Source organism: Plectropomus leopardus, chromosome 16, assembly GCF_008729295.1.
Source record: "Plectropomus leopardus isolate mb chromosome 16, YSFRI_Pleo_2.0, whole genome shotgun sequence".
In the NCBI taxonomy this organism is placed as follows: domain Eukaryota; kingdom Metazoa; phylum Chordata; class Actinopteri; order Perciformes; family Serranidae; genus Plectropomus; species Plectropomus leopardus.
In genome coordinates, this window is record NC_056478.1 from 15864147 (window position 1) to 15881739 (window position 17593).

The following is a 17593-nucleotide window of genomic DNA, read 5'->3' on the forward strand; positions in this document are numbered from 1 at the left end:
TCAGGGTTTAGGACTTATTCCTGCAGTACTCCATGACGCACTGGACGCATCCTTATCATAATCCCTCCCCCACTTTATAAATGCCAAGAACGAGCCATGAAGCGGCAGACTCCTGTTAGCAGCTAGCTCAGTAACACAAAGTAAACATGTTCCTTGAGCTGAAAAGCGTCTACGGACTATTGCCAACAGTGAGCAGCAGCTCCCAGTGGCCAGGTAGCTGATTCAGGCTAAAATGATTGAAAGGTACATTAGTGGCATTTGGTCTGCTTCTGTTTATATGATTGTGGCATTTGGCTTGTTTATGCATGTATTTATTTGACTGAAAGAGTTAAGAGTGACCGTGGTATGTTGCAAGCTCGCCACTCATGAATGGACGAACTAATATGAATATAGTGCTACTAGAAAAAAATGTTAGTTGTTGGCCTAACTGTAACATAGTGTCAACTCCTTCAGAGGACACGCCCACAATGTCTCAGAGCAGAGAATACTGCTCATTTTTTCACAGTTTCTGAGCCTATTTTTATACACTTGACAATTGTTTAATGTTTTAAATTTCACTGGATGGTTAACACATTTTTCTGTGGTGTGACAGATTCATTACACATACTTATTCTTGCTTTACATGGACTTTTGAATTAAAAAGTTATCAACTGCCAAGTCGACATGTCAAATATTTTTTTAAGCTTAGTCCTTTGTGTAGTAAACCACACCCCTGTAGTGCAACACTACTGTAACAATAAGTCAAGGTAAATCTTAACAGACAATGCAAGGTGCTTAAATTTACAGATGAAGGATTTAGAGATAATAAAATAAGCAACTTCCTTGTTGTCTGTCTAAATACGTATCTTGAGTTTCTTTTAAACTGGCGGTGGTTGGATTTGCATAATCAGTCTTAATGCTGCCAATAAAGACAGCTTCCTGGAATTATTTTTCTCTGAGACTGTGTAGGTAGGAGTTTGGGTCTGTGTGCGCACACATGATGTTTCATAAATTAAAATTAATTGGATGCAGAGAGCAGAGTCAGCACATCTTCTGTATGATAGTTCTGGCAGACAGAGTGATGATGGAAATCTGCTGCTGATGTGTGAGATTCAGACTGTAGGTGTGAACCAATGCTGAGGAAATAAAGGGCTCCCAGTGAGCCAGATCTGTCTCCAGAGTGGCACATTCCTGCTGCAGGAGAGTCGGGCAATCAGCCAAACAACAGGGCCATTGAGAGACCCGAGTTACATTTAGTGTCACTGAGAAATTGGACTATCGCGAAGCTCTGCACATTTTAGAAGATTACCTTTGGCACAGGGCTGCGAGGAAGAGAAGTCTCGAAAAAACAGCTACAGTTAAAAAGAGGATTTTGTTCCTGCCAGCATGACTTCGAATATAGCCTGAGTTATAGCATCAGAACAGTTGACATTAAATGGTATACCATGCATTATTCTCCTAAAAAACAATACATGGACTTACACAGGAGTGAATAATCACTTATGGTCCACTGTAAGTGTGTTGCACTGTACTGTTCTACAGAGACTCTGCCTGTATTCTCTTATATTCTGTATTTGGGACAATTATGGGCATGTAACCCCACAGTGCTCAGGTGAGGTGGGGGCTTCCTAAAATTGCAGTGTACATAAGACACAGCAAAAAAACCCACAAATATAGCGATGCAAAATGCCAAATGAGAGTGAATCTGGTGTCTTTTCTTTTACTTTGACAGTAACCGGCAATCCTGCATACTATACCTTTAAGATACATTTAAATTGTTATGTAACCAGGATGTTCTCTTAGGTTGAAATCTACTTGCCAAAATGGAGCATAATGTTACAAAAATCAGCATCAATCGAAGGAACAAGAGCTAAGAAAGAAAGAAAACATACAAAAGGCATTTTTCTTCTCGTCCATGCAGACTGATAAAATGACAAAATACTACACCAATAAACCAAAAAGATAAAAAAAAGAAAGGAGAGCAGCCTAAATTCTCTATAGAGGAAACTGAACTCAAACAAAGTGATGTTGGTTTCATTGTAGCTATTGATCATGTAAAACCTGACTTTGTTTTTGTCTTCTCTTTATCACCAGGTGGATATTATATGAGGGAATCAACTATCGGGGTGCCCAGATTTTGCTGAAACCTTGCCAGGTGCCCGACTGGCGCAAGTTCAGCAGCTGGCAGAAAATTGGATCCCTCCGTCCTCTAATACAGGTATGTCCTGGCACTTTACACTGGGAGTAGGGCTTTCAGTTTGTGCATTAGAAAGTCTGTCTGTACACTATAGTGATAGAATGATGATTTTTTTATTTTTTTTTGACACGGGGGAATGCACAGCTTCTTATATTACATCTGTAGTCCCTGAGCAGGCAACAGAAAACAACATCTATGAAAAGAGAATTTAATTGTTTTGTACATATCCACGAAACCTACCTTAAACTGTCTGTTTTTACAGTTATGAGCTGTGTCTGGTTGAATTGACTGAAAACAATCAAAAAGGATTTTTAAAAATGCTGATTTTCTTTTCAAATAGTATTTTATAATATATTCACCAACACTTAATGAAGAATCTAAAAAAGCGAACATTTCTTATGAATATAAGTTAACAGGGTCTGCATTCAGCAAAACTACATCAAAACATCCTTTAATAAACACTCACACATTTCATGCTGTAGGGGAGACTGGGGGTGGTTTTAACATGGGACAATTGTAACGCTCGCAATTTTTTGTAGCTCAGCAAGTCTACAAATTACCTGACTCACTCTGCACATGCTTAGTTTAGTTTCTATTCCTTATGTGAGGAAGTTAAATTATGGCAGACACAGCCAAGTTTATAAGGCTTTTTTTAGATAAGAAAGTTGGTTTTTTTTAACTTCATTTATTTATTTATTTATTTTTTATTGAACTGGCTGCTATGTAGTTAAATCCACCAAACATAAATCACATTATTACTCATCTATGCACATATCACTCATGCCAGTTGCAAGTAAGGTCAGATAGTTTGTGACTACAGGAGTCTGGGTTAGTTGAAACAACATGTTTAAAAAAACTGAACAACCTGCCCCAAGCAAAATTTTAATACACTTGCGTCAAACACAGGCACTAGTGCAGTACCAACAAGCACAAACACACAAACTAGAATACCTTAGTACTGAAGTCAGGCTTCGAGAAAACTGAGTTAAGTTTCACTTTTAGCTCAGTTTTAAACACTAAGGTTTTCGGAGGAAATGCATTTTGAGACCGAGTTATTCTTTTTAAAAAGCAGTGCTACACAATGCAAGTCTTCACAGCCTACTTATTTAAACCGATGTATAACACTTAATGTCAAGGCCTTTGCAACAGCAGATTGATTGTAAGTATTGAGGCATAATCAAAATGTAATTGTATGGTGGAGAAGATAATTTCTTTGTTTCAAAATGACTCACTCTGATGTCGTATATTGTCAGATTGGTTTTTGTGGAGCTGAATGGAGCAAACTTTGTGTAGAACATGGCATATTTAGTATGTTTGAAACTCTTGGGAGAATAAGAAAACCTTTTCACTGTTTGGGTCTGTTTCTGAGCAGAAGCAAGTGCACTTCCGCCTGAGGAACAGACAGACGGGGCTCATGATGTCAGTGACCGGCGATTTGGATGATGTCAAACTGCTGCGGATCCAAGAGACAGAGGAGACTGATGGGTTTGAGCAGATTTGGTTCTACCAGAATGGACATCTCCACTGCCAGGTACCATCACCATCATACTAATATGCTGTGGTGCTGCAGTCCAGACCATTTTCAACAAGTCAAAATGATTTACAAAATCTAATCATAGTCAAGAGCAGATCCAAAGCAGGTCAAATAAAGGACAAAACTTGAACACCAAACTGGATTTTAGTCCCACAGACCTGAGTATGATAGCATAAACTCAGTAAATCCTCTATTGCTGATATTTTTTAAGCACAAACCCACACATAATACTAACCACTATTCCACTGATTCAGCATTAAGTCTATACCTATGAGAAATGTCATGATTATGATAGTGTCACATTAAGTTTAAGAAATAAGGTTTTATTTGATGAGCTATGATATTTATTTATCTTAAGTAACCTTTATTAAACCAGGAATAGTCACACTGAGATTCAGAATCTCTTTTCCAGAATCATGAAGAATTTCACATAAAAGAAGTAGAGGACTAAAAGCACAACATGAAAAGTTTCAAACGAACAGCATAAAAAGTCACACACAAGCAACAGGCAACAAACTTAAAACAGCCAATTAGCAGCATCCATACACGTGCCCAAAAGGTCCTTAATCCTGCTTTTAAAATCCCCCAGGGTGATAGAAGAGTCCAGTTTAAGGTGACTCTGCAGGTGACACCAAGACGACAGAGCAAAAACTAGACAAGCAACTAGACAGTGCAGACTCGAGGAACGACATACAGAAGTTGTCCATGTGACCAAAGGTTGCGGCTACTGACAGTTTAAGGAGTCAGCAGAGAACATAAATAAGAAGGCAGTCTATGTAAAATGGCCCTATAAAGACAAATGTACCAATGTTCCAGTCTTCGCTTGGACAGAGAGGAGCAGTTGTACTGAACTGATGTATCTACTGGGTTCAAATGGTTTATACATACTATCGGTTCAAAAGCTACGCTCCTTGCAGTTGGATCGATACTGACCATTTCAAGACACAACCACCACAACAGGTTCAATGCAAGCTTCTGTTAGACAAAAAAACAAATGAACGGTTATGACTCACCAATGAAGAGTAAATGTAATCCACAGATCCACATTTGTTGCCATTATTTTCCACAAAAATGCTGCTTATACAGTTCTCACACACTCCCAAAGGTCTAGACACTAAAACTAGCAGAATATTTTGTCCAAACACATTATTACATCCACAGATATCCATGAACTGCTGTTGCACTGTTTCAAACTTTTTAAAATGGTGACTAAAGTCTGACCCTTTGACTGACACCTCTCTTAAGCCAATAGGAGCTTCCATGCCTGCCCCATGGCCTGTAAGAGCCAATGAAGGTTCACTTCCTAGATTTTCAGGTTACAGAGCCAATCAGTAGCCAGCAATCAGCCTGATGGCTCATGGGTCTTGTAGTCAATGATACTCCTCACTTCCAGAGCAGTTTTGAACTCATTCCTAGCACCATAGACTGTAATAAAAGCACAGAAATGAGAAACAAATGTCTCCATATTTCGGGGATAAAGTCTTTCTTATAAATTTAGGTTTTCTAGAAGTGTTTTTTATAGAGTGTGCTCCTAAATAGATGTTTATGCCTGTGTTAATTTTTCCCCACTCATAATCACACAATCAATACATTAGTTTACTTTTTTCTTTAAAGCACCTAGAACAAACCTTTATTTTCTTGCTATATTATATGCTTTGAATTTGCACTATGTGAGGCTTCATGCTTTGACCCCATTGTGTTTTCCAGCTAATACCTCCTGGTTCTAGTCATTTGCATCTTTTTTATAAATATATTCAGGCAAGGATAAAAGCTTTTTATTTCAGTGTGTTGAAACGTACATAACTCAATGAGCCTGTTCATAAATAAGGGCATTATAAGCACATGAAAACAGACAAAATGAACATGTAACAGGCCAGCAAGACAGTTCAGCAAAAAAAGAAATTTAAAAACAGTTTAAAACAAAAATTAAGTGCTTAAATTTATAAATCTATGAATAATAAAACCAATTAAGATGCAGCATTTTAAAAGACTGCAGTTGACTTTTAGAATGTCAGAGCTAGTTAAAGGATAAAGTGAACAGATGTGTTATTCGCTTTCTTTTAAAAAAGTGAGCTGGCTTCCCTGATACCTGCAGGTAGTGTGCTCAAGAGCTTTGGGGCAAAACTGACAAGGGCTACTTCCTCAATTTTCTTTCGTCTGTTTCTGGGAACCTTTAATGAACCAGCAGCAGATGATCAAAGTGTTAGTGAAGGTTAAGAGTTGACAAAAAAAGAACAAGAACAGCTTTCAATTTGCTTTAGGTTACTCATTTTCAGTGAATGTGGGTTAATTTTACAGGATGCTGTTAAAAACAAAAAAAGTAAACATCTCTGAGCTCCTCTCGCTGTGTTTCCAGCTGCTAGAGGAGTGCTGCCTGTGTCCCAGCAGTAGTGTGACGATGGCAGGAAGTCGTGTGGGTCTCACCCCCGAGCTGGAAAATCAAGTCCACCTGTGGAGCATCACCCCTGAGGGCTTCATCCGCCACAACCCAACCCCTGATCTGGTCCTGGATGTCAAAGGTGAGTCATCCACATGTGGCATAACACTTTCTTTTCTGTATTACATGACCCACAACATAAATTATTCATGTTGAAGGCCTTGGATTATTCGTACCACTAGCACCAGCAGGGATGAGTTAGCCACCGAGGATCTAATCAGTTGTCTGAACATTGTCTGAACATTTTAATGATTACAGTGGAGTATTTCAAGCTTATATAATGCTTAAGTGTCAATCAAACTTCCATGTGAGCAACGGTGCTAGCAGATGAGCCAAAGTGCCGCCCTGCTGAGAAAAAGAGGACAAGAACAGCGTTTTGGGGGGCGGTTGAGAAATAAGACAAACAGGAAATGGTTAGACAAATTATAGGTCACAGCAGATGCTTGAAATAGCAGAATGTAGGTGATTTGAGTTAGTGGGAGAGAAAAGTGTGGTTTTGTTGCTGAAACTCAGTCATAATAAGTATATATAAAGAAAATGTCAACATTATTTTCAAATATTCTGAAATGAGATGCACTGATTTTCCTCAGTACATTACTGATGTTAGTTAGAATGCATCCTCTGTACATTAGCTAATTATTTTTGTTCAAATATTACCAGCAGCACTATAAGAATAGTCAGTTTGAACCCAATTTTCAGTTTATTGGAGTTTCTTTTTGACTGAAAACTGGATATTTCTGTCTGTGGGCTCTGGTTGCATCACTGTCAATTAGTGACACCTTGTGGACTAAATCAGACCACAGTGAATCTTTGCACATTCCCTAGAACAGACATTATATAATAATAAAATATATATAAATCAATTTAAAAAATATATAAATATATTATTATCATGAATAATAATAATCCTAATAATGTGCATTCCCGACTATTCAAAAAATAAATAAATAAAATATTTTATAGTATTTAAAATAGTTTATGGTATTTTTTCCCTTCTTTATTTATTCATCTTGTCTATGCGCATAAACCAAATCCTTGTATGTGAAAACCTACATGGTAATAAACCCAATTCTGATTATAGTGCAAACTATCATCTACAACACTAAGATTCATAGTAGTCTGGGTATTACTCACCATGAATACATATTACATGAAATATATGAAATAAATAAATAATGTTAACATTACCATGTATTAGACAAATGCCTCACTATCTCCATATATTTGTCATTTATCTGTAATAATATGCATATGGACAAAAATACACACACACAAGTATAGACAGATAGAAGGACGGACAGACGAACAGACAATGATTTGGATAGTGAGGCATTTGTCTAATATACGGTAACGTTAACAATATTTTTTTTCATATATTTTATTTAAATGTAGTCATGATAAGTAATATCCAGGAAACGTCTAGAATACTATCAACAGTACACACACATACATACATAAATGTATGTAATGTATGTAATGTCACAGATTCGATGAAATTTATTAAACCTGGGACCGATGAATAAATATGAATATTCTGCTCTACATGTAATTAAATACACTGTGATGCCTGTTGTTTGTATTGTTCTGTTGAACAATACAGAAAACATGAGATGATGGCTCACATTGATGTTTTGTCTGACAAATTGAAAATCTCTGTATATAAAGTGTTAAAAGAAAGAGTTAATAAGACACGTGTCTCTGTTTCAGGGGGCCATCACTACGACAAAAACCAAGTGATTCTACAAACACTTGATCCTAATAAACTACAACAAAGGTGGAATGTGGAGATTATATGAAAACGTGAGCTGCTGAACTGGATCCCTAATATTATTATCAAAGGGGAAGCTCTACCAGGGGCTCTGTTACGCAGCTGCAATACAAATGCTCAAGGGCGAGGTACGTCATTGGAGATGCTCAACCTCCCGCTGCAGGACGACCACAAAGATTTTCAATGAGGAGGTCAACATGGAGAGTGTGGTGAAAAATCCTTAAGAATGTATTACACCCCACAGCAGAGTCTGAACTCAATGCTTAATATTTTACATAACTAGCAATATACGTTAAGGCTTAATTTTTTTGTCTTTTTCATTGAATAAACCCGTTTGCCTGATGTTAATTAACTTAAACAGTGTTAACACTTTTCTGTATTTTATATATATATATATAGCTTTATTTTCCAGCAGCATGAAACAAAAATACAGTTTCTCTTGAAATGTGTCTTTTTTTTTCCTGTGTAATCAAAATGATACGCACACAACTTTTGTTTTCAGAATAAAAGTATTTTTGTCAATACATTTCTTTAGTACAATGCACAGCACATTGAGCTTCATGTGATTATACCAAAAGAAAAAATACTTACTATTTTATATTTCATATTGCCAATACAGTACATCCCCCTAAATCCTACACACCTGACCTGAAAGAGAGGAGATGCAACATGAGTGCATTTGTCAAAACAACTCCACTTGGACGAACGCAAAAAAAAAAAAAAAAAAAAAGAAATAAAGGTAAAAACAAATGTCTTATCGTGCTGCTTGTACCTCACCTGGTACTGGAAGATAAACACAACTATTGATGAACACTTCCCAGCTGACTGTTTGTAACCAACATGTTTTATTATTTAACTCCTTTGTGACTGCAGCAATCAGGAAGCTACCGAGAGTCTGGTTTTACCAGCTGGATGCTGCCCTGAATGGTATTTATTAGTCCACGGCTGGTAATTACAGTAACTTCACCGTGATAGCAACGCAGCATAACTCAAACACCTTGTGAAAACTTCAAGACAGTGCAGGAAGGTGTAAGATTTAACAAGATCCACAGTGCTTGGCACGCTCCCATTACGAGCTCAGGTCTCGCTTGAAGTCTGGCGCACAACAGCAGCACCTCTGCTCTCTTTCAATTATACAGTCTGCTGCTGTCAGAGCAGCCTCGAAAAGGTGAGAAGCATCACACAACCTGAAATCCCTCGGCACTCCGCTTACTGTCTTTAGTTTTGCTTGGCTGTTTCTCGCACTTCTTGCTCGGACTCTGCGGTCTCTGTGCGGCTGTTCTGCACCAGCTCCTCGGCCTGTCTGTCGTCCTCCTCAGTCACCCTGACGACTGTCTTCCCTCTGGCGTGGCCCTGCTCCAACTTCTGAAAAGCCTGGGGTACCTGGGTAAACGGAAACTGGGCCTCCACTACTGGCAGGATCTGCAAAAAAAATATTATGAACACGAGCTTAAAATTGATCAGGGAGTAATTTAGGAAACAATTAAGAGATCAGATTTAAGCCCTCCGCATATCAGACAAGGGAAAAATACTGTACGGCTCTGGCTTTTGTTTTTTATGGATTTGGGAAATGGATGGGTGGACTGTTTTATTAGACAGCAGAATTACTGCTGACAGTTTGACGATTAGGTCAATTACATAGATTTTTCTGTGATAACTTACTCTTTCAAAATCTTGCTGATGGGATAAACTCTGCGCATTAAGGTCTCTAAAACAGCCAAAATGAATAGCTTCGCTATTTCTAATACTGCAGTATCTGTTCTGTTTTACATGCCACCAGGAAATCATACTAATCATATTTGATCAAATTGGACGAGCAGATATCCACCGGTTCCTAATGCTACATCATCTCTGCTTTCATTGCTGCAAATGTGAAAAAGTGAGGGAGGGGTTCAGAATGTGATGAGGCTGGACAATCCTGCGCTGGTCCCACAACACCAACAGCCAGGCTTGTTATTCTGGTCAGCATCTCTTGTCGTTAACAATGAATGGCGAGCTCGATGGCGTCACACTGGAAACCATCCACACTTCTCACTGAGAATAGGACATGCAGAAAGAGTGTGTGTGTGCGTGCGTGTGTGTGTGTGTGTGCGTTCGTAGCTTCCCGCCACTGGTCTGAGTGTGCCGCTCGCTGTAAGCCCCAGGACAAAAGGACAAAGGTCCCACACGCTTTTGCGAATGGCTGCTCAGCACTGTTTAAAAATCCATTCACCGTCTCCTGGCGCCTGACTCAATCGCCCAGAAGCCAAACGTACACGCCGCCAACCAACCGACGCAGTGGGAATGCGATGCTCACTCCTTCACAAAGCCACAGGGGAGCCTTGAATACAGGCATGTGTGGAATCCCTGGTATGTTCAGATTTAATTTGCTGTATGATCTCCGTCCCTGCATGAATTTTACTCTCAAGCTGTGATTAGCGTGCAAATGAGAGGATTTCCGTCTCCCCTTTCTGTCAGTATACGTGACTGTAAGTGACAGCATGTATGAGGCAGCACTGTACCTTCCCTGCATCCACCAGCCTGCTGACCTCATCCAGGGCAGGCCCATCTGGAGCATAAAACCCCCACCGATAGAAGACTCCACTCGATATGATGTTCTAAGAGGCAACAGAAAGCAGGCAACAATTAAAAGTCAGGCAGGTAATGCACCTCACCGTGAATAATACACAGAGGGGTTATCTGCTAACGAAAGATAAGGAGGTTGGCATGCAAAGGTCCCCGGGGCTCAGTTGTTCAGAAGCAATCTGATCGGATTTCAGCTATCAGATTGGATGAATCTGAAAAATGGGCGGTTAAAAAGGATAAAAGGATTTTGAAATCGGATTAAATCATGTAATCCAGTTTTAGTTTTGATCTGGATCAAAGCTTTAGGATGTTTTGTATTGAAACTCATTACAAGGATTAGGATACCTTTGATACAAACAAATTAGGATTATTCTGATCTCAGCAGAAGGCTGTTTGCAGAATTCAAATGTTTTAAAACTACCATTACATATACAATATTGTAGTATTTCACAATTGATTTAACTGATCATAACAATGATAAAGTAGACAATAGGTTACCTATTAATTCTTTTGGTACAGTAAAGTTTAAAAAAAGGATTGTTGCCCTATAAAAAATAGCAGCCAATACCAAACAAAAAAAATTATAACTTTAGAATGTATCTTTTATTTAGCCAGGTAAAGGTCTTACTGAGAGTTAAAAGCTCTTTTTCAAGAGTGACAAGACCAAGAGGGCAGCATTAAAACACTATTAGTATAATAAATATAAGCAGACCAGTACAACACACACACATTACAACGAGCAAGGGACCACTTAAAATGCAACACAAAACCAGTCAAATACATTAAAATGTGCAACTTTCAATTTCAGTGACAATTAGAGTAGCAATCACATTAACCATGAGTGTTAATTTCTCAGTCCTTTAAAAGTGACTTAATTCCCAGATAGTAATCAGCTCAGTCAATTTCAGGTCCTTCTGTAAATTATCCCAAGAAGAGGGAGCAGCATATTCATAATGCCATTAATGTCATTTCTCATGTTTATAACCATTACAATTAAACAGCCTTAAGTAATTTCTAACACTTGCGTTCCCAATTCTGTTTTACGTCCCTTCAAAGTAAAAAGTCCCCCCACAGCGGGCAATATATCAACATTACAACAATATTATGATCGGGGAGTAAAGATCATCTTAGACTTTGGATTAAGGGTGAGCCGTATCATATCATTTACAATAACATTGATATAACTTTCAATATGATTATGACGTCATACTGTTAAGCAGGGCAACATAAAGCATGGCTGAAATACAACACAATGGCAATGGTGGAAAAGTGAAAAATATAGGTTATTAGAAAGACAGAGAGAGATAAATAGATAATTTATATTCATACGGATTACTATTAACTGAGTGGTTACTCTTTCGTGATCAGTATGCTCTTGTTGTCACTTATCTTATGTTGTATTTTCTGTAAAATGTTACTTAGTCAGTTGCATGTAAGCCTCTGGCTTCTTGACCTCTCCTGACACATTTTTTAATTTTAATTTATCTGGATCTGACATTTTTTTATTGTGTGCCCAAAATAAATATAAAAAGAAAAAAGAAAGAAAACTCCCCAAAACTAACCGGAAATTCAAAACTTGCTATGCGATCAAAAAACATTATTACATGTCATCACTTTGCCACACCTCTTTGGCACTGGGCAAATCTATCCCTGCTTCCTTGGAAAAAGAGAAAACTAACAGATTATGGCTGATTCTTCCAGATCAGTCAAATGAACACTAGAGGGCTCAGTTGCGCTGTGATTTCCCGGATGAAAAGGACGTTCAGTCCAGAGCCGGGCAGTGAGGGTGTGACTGCTGCGGCTGAGCCCCGCCAAACTGACCAGCTGGCTGCGACCGTGGACAAAGGGGCCCGGAGGCTTGGCAAGAAACACACAAACACTGGTATTTGCCGGGGGGAGATAGCCGGCTACAAACTGCACAAACACCAAATACTGCTGGTTCAGCAGCAAACACATGCACGCACACACATCGCATCCACCCTCACACACACACACACACACACACACACACACACACATACATACACACAGTCCCAACCACACATACCCAACACTGCCAGCCGTGCTGTCACCACCGCCCTGGACAACTTGACTCAGTCCCCTGAGCAGCTCCACCCTGTCCTCTCCTATTCACCCACGACCCTCATTACACATGCACTCCACTAACAGAGCAGCTGGAGGGACAGGACCTGCATGAAATAACACATGGCTTACACACTCTCACTCTCCAAACTCCCTCTTCACCTGCACACAGATTTATTACAAGCTGCAGGGTGTATTTCTACAGCTCAAGCATAAACCTCTGCGAAGAGACAAGTGCTACGAAGCTGAGTCAAGTTATAACATGATTTTTCTTTCTTCGTTTCAACTGAACCTAGACTCATCTGATCAACCCAATGGAAGTAAAACAAAAACTTAAAACTGGCTGGAACAGGTGTACACCCATTACACAATGTTGGCTTTCCATGCCACTGAGGATTAAGTATTTCGTTTCAGTTGGGGAGCACCTGTGGTCCACACCCACGCTAATGGCTGCACACGCAACACACGCAAAGCATTTTATACAAATAAACAACAGGACAGTAAGGGCTGTTTGCAAGGCGAGTGGATGTGAATGTTAGACTAAAACAGTATAATCCTGGTGAGTATTGATTTGGGGCTGTTTCTGGTTTAACAAAAAGGATTTAACTCCTTCTCCGTAGCGATCCTTGCCATAACGTTGTCAAACTCTTACAATAACGGAGCCTGTCAGTAGCAAAAAAGGCATTTTTAGTGGACATAAATTGATGGTGGAAACATGCCCTGCGTGTTTACATTGCAGCCAGGCTGCTGCTCTCACTCAATATTGGACTAACTTCAGAAAATGTTCATCCCATTAGTCACTTGGACACAAAAATATAAGAAAACAGGGTCCAGGTTGCTAATATATGCATTAAATCTGGATTTTTAAGCTTATTTGATGTGTAGAAAGACACATAGCATTGTATCTGATGCTTTGTTTTCCCCCTCAAAGCAAAAAGAAATGACATTTTGTGGGCATTCCCAAAAATAAATACTGTATCTATGTTTGATTCTGTGACATTCAGTGACCAACAGTTCATTTTGCTCACCTGTAAGGCCTTGCTGTGCAGGGTGAATCCAGCATGAAATGTCCCGTCCAGCAGGCCCATGGAATCTGTGTTGAGGAGTAAAGGTGTTACCAGTGTGACGTACTTTGCCCCAGCCCAGGGCTTCAGCAGGCTCATCGCCCACTCCTCCGTTTCCCCTCCCACGCTGTCCAAAATCACGTCAAACCTGAGGGTGCAAACACAGGCTGTCAAACTGGCAAAAAACGGTACCGGTACAAAAAAAACATACCCCCACTTCACAGCGGGTAAGCAGTTACAAAAGCATCCCATGTTTTATCACCTAAGGTCAGCATCCTACACACTGGTTAAGCCCTGATTTAAAGAGTATGCTTGGAAAAGATAACTGTTTTGTCTCGGAGCTAAAGCCAGGATTTACTCATTGAGTTTCAGGGGCGGAGAGACGGGTGAAACCAGCGTCCACTCAGGCCTTGAGACCTGGTTTCCATGGAAACTAGAAAGCGAGTCACTGAGCAGTTGTGCCATGCTGGCAGGAAGATGTTTACCACATCTGAGGGGCGTTTAAAGGAGAGAGGCACACACAATTCTCGCAGTCCTGAATGATTCCTTTTCATAAGCACCTTTGTTGGAGTCGAATGTCGAATGATTCTTCATTAGATGTAAGTCTGGGGCTAGTAAAAAAATCTGCTTTCACCTGTAGGTTTTTTTTTTTAAATAAAAACAATAAAATATCCCCACTTTACACATAATATACTGTCTGCTTTAATAGCCTCATCACTTAAAAAAAGACACACTTTCCCCGGCAACAACACATACTTCTCCATCATTTGCAGCTGTTCGGGTGCATCTCCCGCTGTGTAGTCCACCACCTCATCAGCCCCCAGCCCTCTAACAAGGCCTTCAGCGTTCTGAGAGCAGGTAACAGTTACGTGGGCACCCCAGGCCTTTAATAACTGCCGGCACACAGAGGAAGAAAACAATAACCCACACACGCAGACACAGCAAGTGGTCTTACACTCACACAGAGTTTAAAAGAGTCAAACAGCCACGTCGGTACAGCTGGTGGAATAAACGAACCTGAATAGAGAATGTTCCAACACCTCCCGATCCGCCAGTGATCAAAACCCTAGGAGGAAAAAAAAAATCAGCAACCAGAGGGTCATCCGATTACTGTGTGACTCATTAAGTCGAAGCTACTACAAGAAGAGGAAGCCTCTGGGGGGGAAAGGGGAATTTGAAGGATTGGAAGCTTTACATCCAAAAGAGAGTAAAAGTTCCATTAGATTTCGGGTTAAATTTTTACAGTCTATGGATTAAAGGCAGGATTTTAAAACCTTTCTGATACCAATTACAAAGAAATAGAAGATGAGCACTGAAATGTGATGAAAAGGATATCTTTTTAAAGTATAGGTGTGCATGACTGAAGCTCCACGACTTTAAAGAATTAATTCAAGGTTTGATGTCGTTTTTTTTAATCATTTTCTGGGACTCTGCACTTTTTCTCCTGATACTGTGATTCACACATCTAGTAGTGGTTGCCAGGTTGCATTTGGCAACCACTTTGAGAAATTGGCAACCAGTTCTTGGCCATTGGTTGCCTTCAGTGGCAATCCCGCTCTAACATAACAAATTGGGAAAGCAAACAGCAAAACACAACCCAAAACAAATCTTTTTTTTTCCATACTTGGTGCAATAGTGGTACAATGAATCCTGCTTACAGTGATCAAAAAGCTTCATATGAAAATATTTTTTTATACACATGCTGTTGAAATAATTCACTTTCAATAATCAAATAGTCAACTTAGTGTTGATTTTGATTCTTTTTATACATGACAACACATTAAAAACACATTTGAAACTATGGCAAAGCAAATTTAATTCAGTTGTTTGACTTTAGGGTGAAAAGTTTTAATTTTGTTCCTGTTTCTGTTATAAAGAAACATCACTTTATTTTTTTTCTGTTCTTTTATTTCATTATGAAGCTAATGTGTAACGGCATTGTATCTTAATTACTCAAAATATATACGGTGAATAAAAATGAAAAACATATTTAGCAACCAAAAGATGATGCCTTGCTGCCAGCCTTGCAACCACTTTTTAAAGTTATCGTTGAGCCCTGCTATATTAAAGGTATACTGTACAGGATTGTCAGTCACTTTTGTAACAAGCTCGCCAGTTAAAGTCAAAGCCAACACCATATTCTCTTCCATGAGCGCTTTGGTTAGCTATACTGCTTACTGTTTGTTACCTGGTCGCAACCGTTTTAGAAAGCCCTGACCTCACCTGAGCACTGTGGGGGCAATAAACATCCCGAGCGCAAAAAATTTGGATAAAATTTGAAAAATATATCCAGAGGGCTGTGTCTCAAGTGATGATTGAAAGGAATTACTTCTGTACAAGTCTAAATATATTTTTTTAAGACAACCCTGCATTGTATATCTTTTTAAGTATAGTTTGTAGGACTTAGTGACACCTAGTGGTGAGGTTGCAAAACTAAAACTTAGAAAAGAAAAGAAAAATACAGTGGCCAGCGTAACAAAACGCATAATGCCCTATCTATAGACAGTGTTTGGTTTGTCCTTTCTGGGCTACTGTAGAAACATGGCAGGCTCCATGGGAGAGGACCCGCTCTATATGCAGATATAAACAGCTCATTCTAGTGTAACAAAAACTCAATGATTCTTAGTTTCAGGTGATTATAAACTAATGAAAACACATTTATGACTATTTTATTCCATTTCTGCAAATAGATACCCCAAAATCCTGCACACTGGACCTTTAAGGCTAAGAGGTGGAGGGGGGTCAGTACAAGATTATCGAGGATCAGGCTGGTGCTTACCTTTTATCTGAAGAGCTGTCTCTGCAAAGACCACCTGCATTGACAAGCGCCGACAGAGCAGTGTTGGCTACATAGGGGATGGATGCTGCCTCTGTGTGACTCAATAATTTTGGCTTATGGGAAACCTGCAAAAAACAGCCATGTCAGAAGTTCAGCATGTCAACAATGTTTTCACTTATCAATTTACTGTAAAAGCTCAATGTAGCCATCAGAGCTGCTGTGAGGGCAGCTCGCTCAGAACTGCTGAATAAATGAAGAACAATACAGCCAGAAAACAGGAGGCAATTTGTGTCTGCCTGTAATTGGTGCCACAGTGGCTCCAGCAACCAAACAAACGTAATCCTAATTACTCTTACACAGCATGATTACATAACAGGGTGCACTTCCTCGAAACTTTTTGTTCAGCATCTTTCACAAATCATATAAGGGCTCTCAATCAACTCTTTCTATTCAGTTCTATCAGTCAAATGATGATGAAAATCAATAATTCACAACTGTACTGCCTCTGTGACTCACCTCGTACTCTGTGAGAGTCACATATTCTGCCAGACTGCCTTGTTTCCATGGAGGAACGGCGGCCCACACCTGAAACACAAGTATGACATTTAATATGCTGAACACAACTCAATTTAACCGCCTACTTTCACGTTCTAAATCTTATTAATCAGCTATTAAGCTCTTAGTCAGCAGGTCCCGTCCTTATCATCCATTTTCCAAAGATATTTTTAAACTGATGGAACAAGATTACTAGAATACTGTAGGTGGAAATTTTTACTGCTGTATTATTCTATAATTTAATCACATTCACCTTAAGTTGAATTTGCATAACAGCATTTGTATCTTCAGTAAGACAGTAATGTGAATATGTGGGAGGCAGAACAGAACAGTTCTTAGATTATTATTCATGTGATGACCAAGCAGAAAGAGCTTAATCTTTCTTCTTAGAAAATGTATGTATATGATTTAGCTACGGAGTTACTGGAATTAGGGGCAGATAATACGATGATATATTCTGTAAGGCAAAATAAATTTGTTTAGTGTCAATGATTTTGACTGAATTTGCTGAATTAACCATGAAAAAGACATCGGTTATCTTATCAATAAACAGTTTCTCAATTGATCTTCAAGATGATGTACTACAGCATCAGTTGGTAGCTAGTGTGGTTATTGACCAAATCTTATTAGACA

The 17593-nt window shown here is 39.2% G+C and overlaps 2 protein-coding genes across 4 annotated transcripts in view; one reads left to right on the forward strand and one right to left on the reverse strand.

Annotated features, from left to right (window-relative positions):
- The window catches only part of LOC121955947 (beta/gamma crystallin domain-containing protein 1-like), a 38919-nt gene extending 30478 nt beyond the window's left edge, over nucleotides 1-8441 (forward strand). For both annotated transcript variants that reach the window (XM_042504043.1, XM_042504042.1), the window contains 4 exons: nucleotides 2074-2197; nucleotides 3549-3707; nucleotides 6067-6229; nucleotides 7855-8441. In XM_042504043.1, coding sequence (XP_042359977.1) covers nucleotides 2074-2197; nucleotides 3549-3707; nucleotides 6067-6229; nucleotides 7855-7943 — 535 coding nt within the window. In that variant the 3' untranslated portion in view covers nucleotides 7944-8441. The remainder of the gene's footprint in view (nucleotides 1-2073; nucleotides 2198-3548; nucleotides 3708-6066; nucleotides 6230-7854) is intronic.
- Nucleotides 8442-8533: 92 nt separating this feature from the next.
- Nucleotides 8534-17593, reverse strand: part of LOC121955948 (reticulon-4-interacting protein 1 homolog, mitochondrial-like) — an 11786-nt gene continuing 2726 nt past the window's right edge. The window contains exons 3-9 of one of the 2 annotated variants that reach the window (XM_042504045.1): nucleotides 16922-16990; nucleotides 16406-16530; nucleotides 14644-14692; nucleotides 14383-14519; nucleotides 13591-13774; nucleotides 10417-10512; nucleotides 8534-9337 (exon numbers count right to left, since the gene is read on the reverse strand). In XM_042504045.1, coding sequence (XP_042359979.1) covers nucleotides 9134-9337; nucleotides 10417-10512; nucleotides 13591-13774; nucleotides 14383-14519; nucleotides 14644-14692; nucleotides 16406-16530; nucleotides 16922-16990 — 864 coding nt within the window. In that variant the 3' untranslated portion in view covers nucleotides 8534-9133. The remainder of the gene's footprint in view (nucleotides 9338-10416; nucleotides 10513-13590; nucleotides 13775-14382; nucleotides 14520-14643; nucleotides 14693-16405; nucleotides 16531-16921; nucleotides 16991-17593) is intronic. The other variant, XM_042504046.1, reaches the window with a different exon arrangement.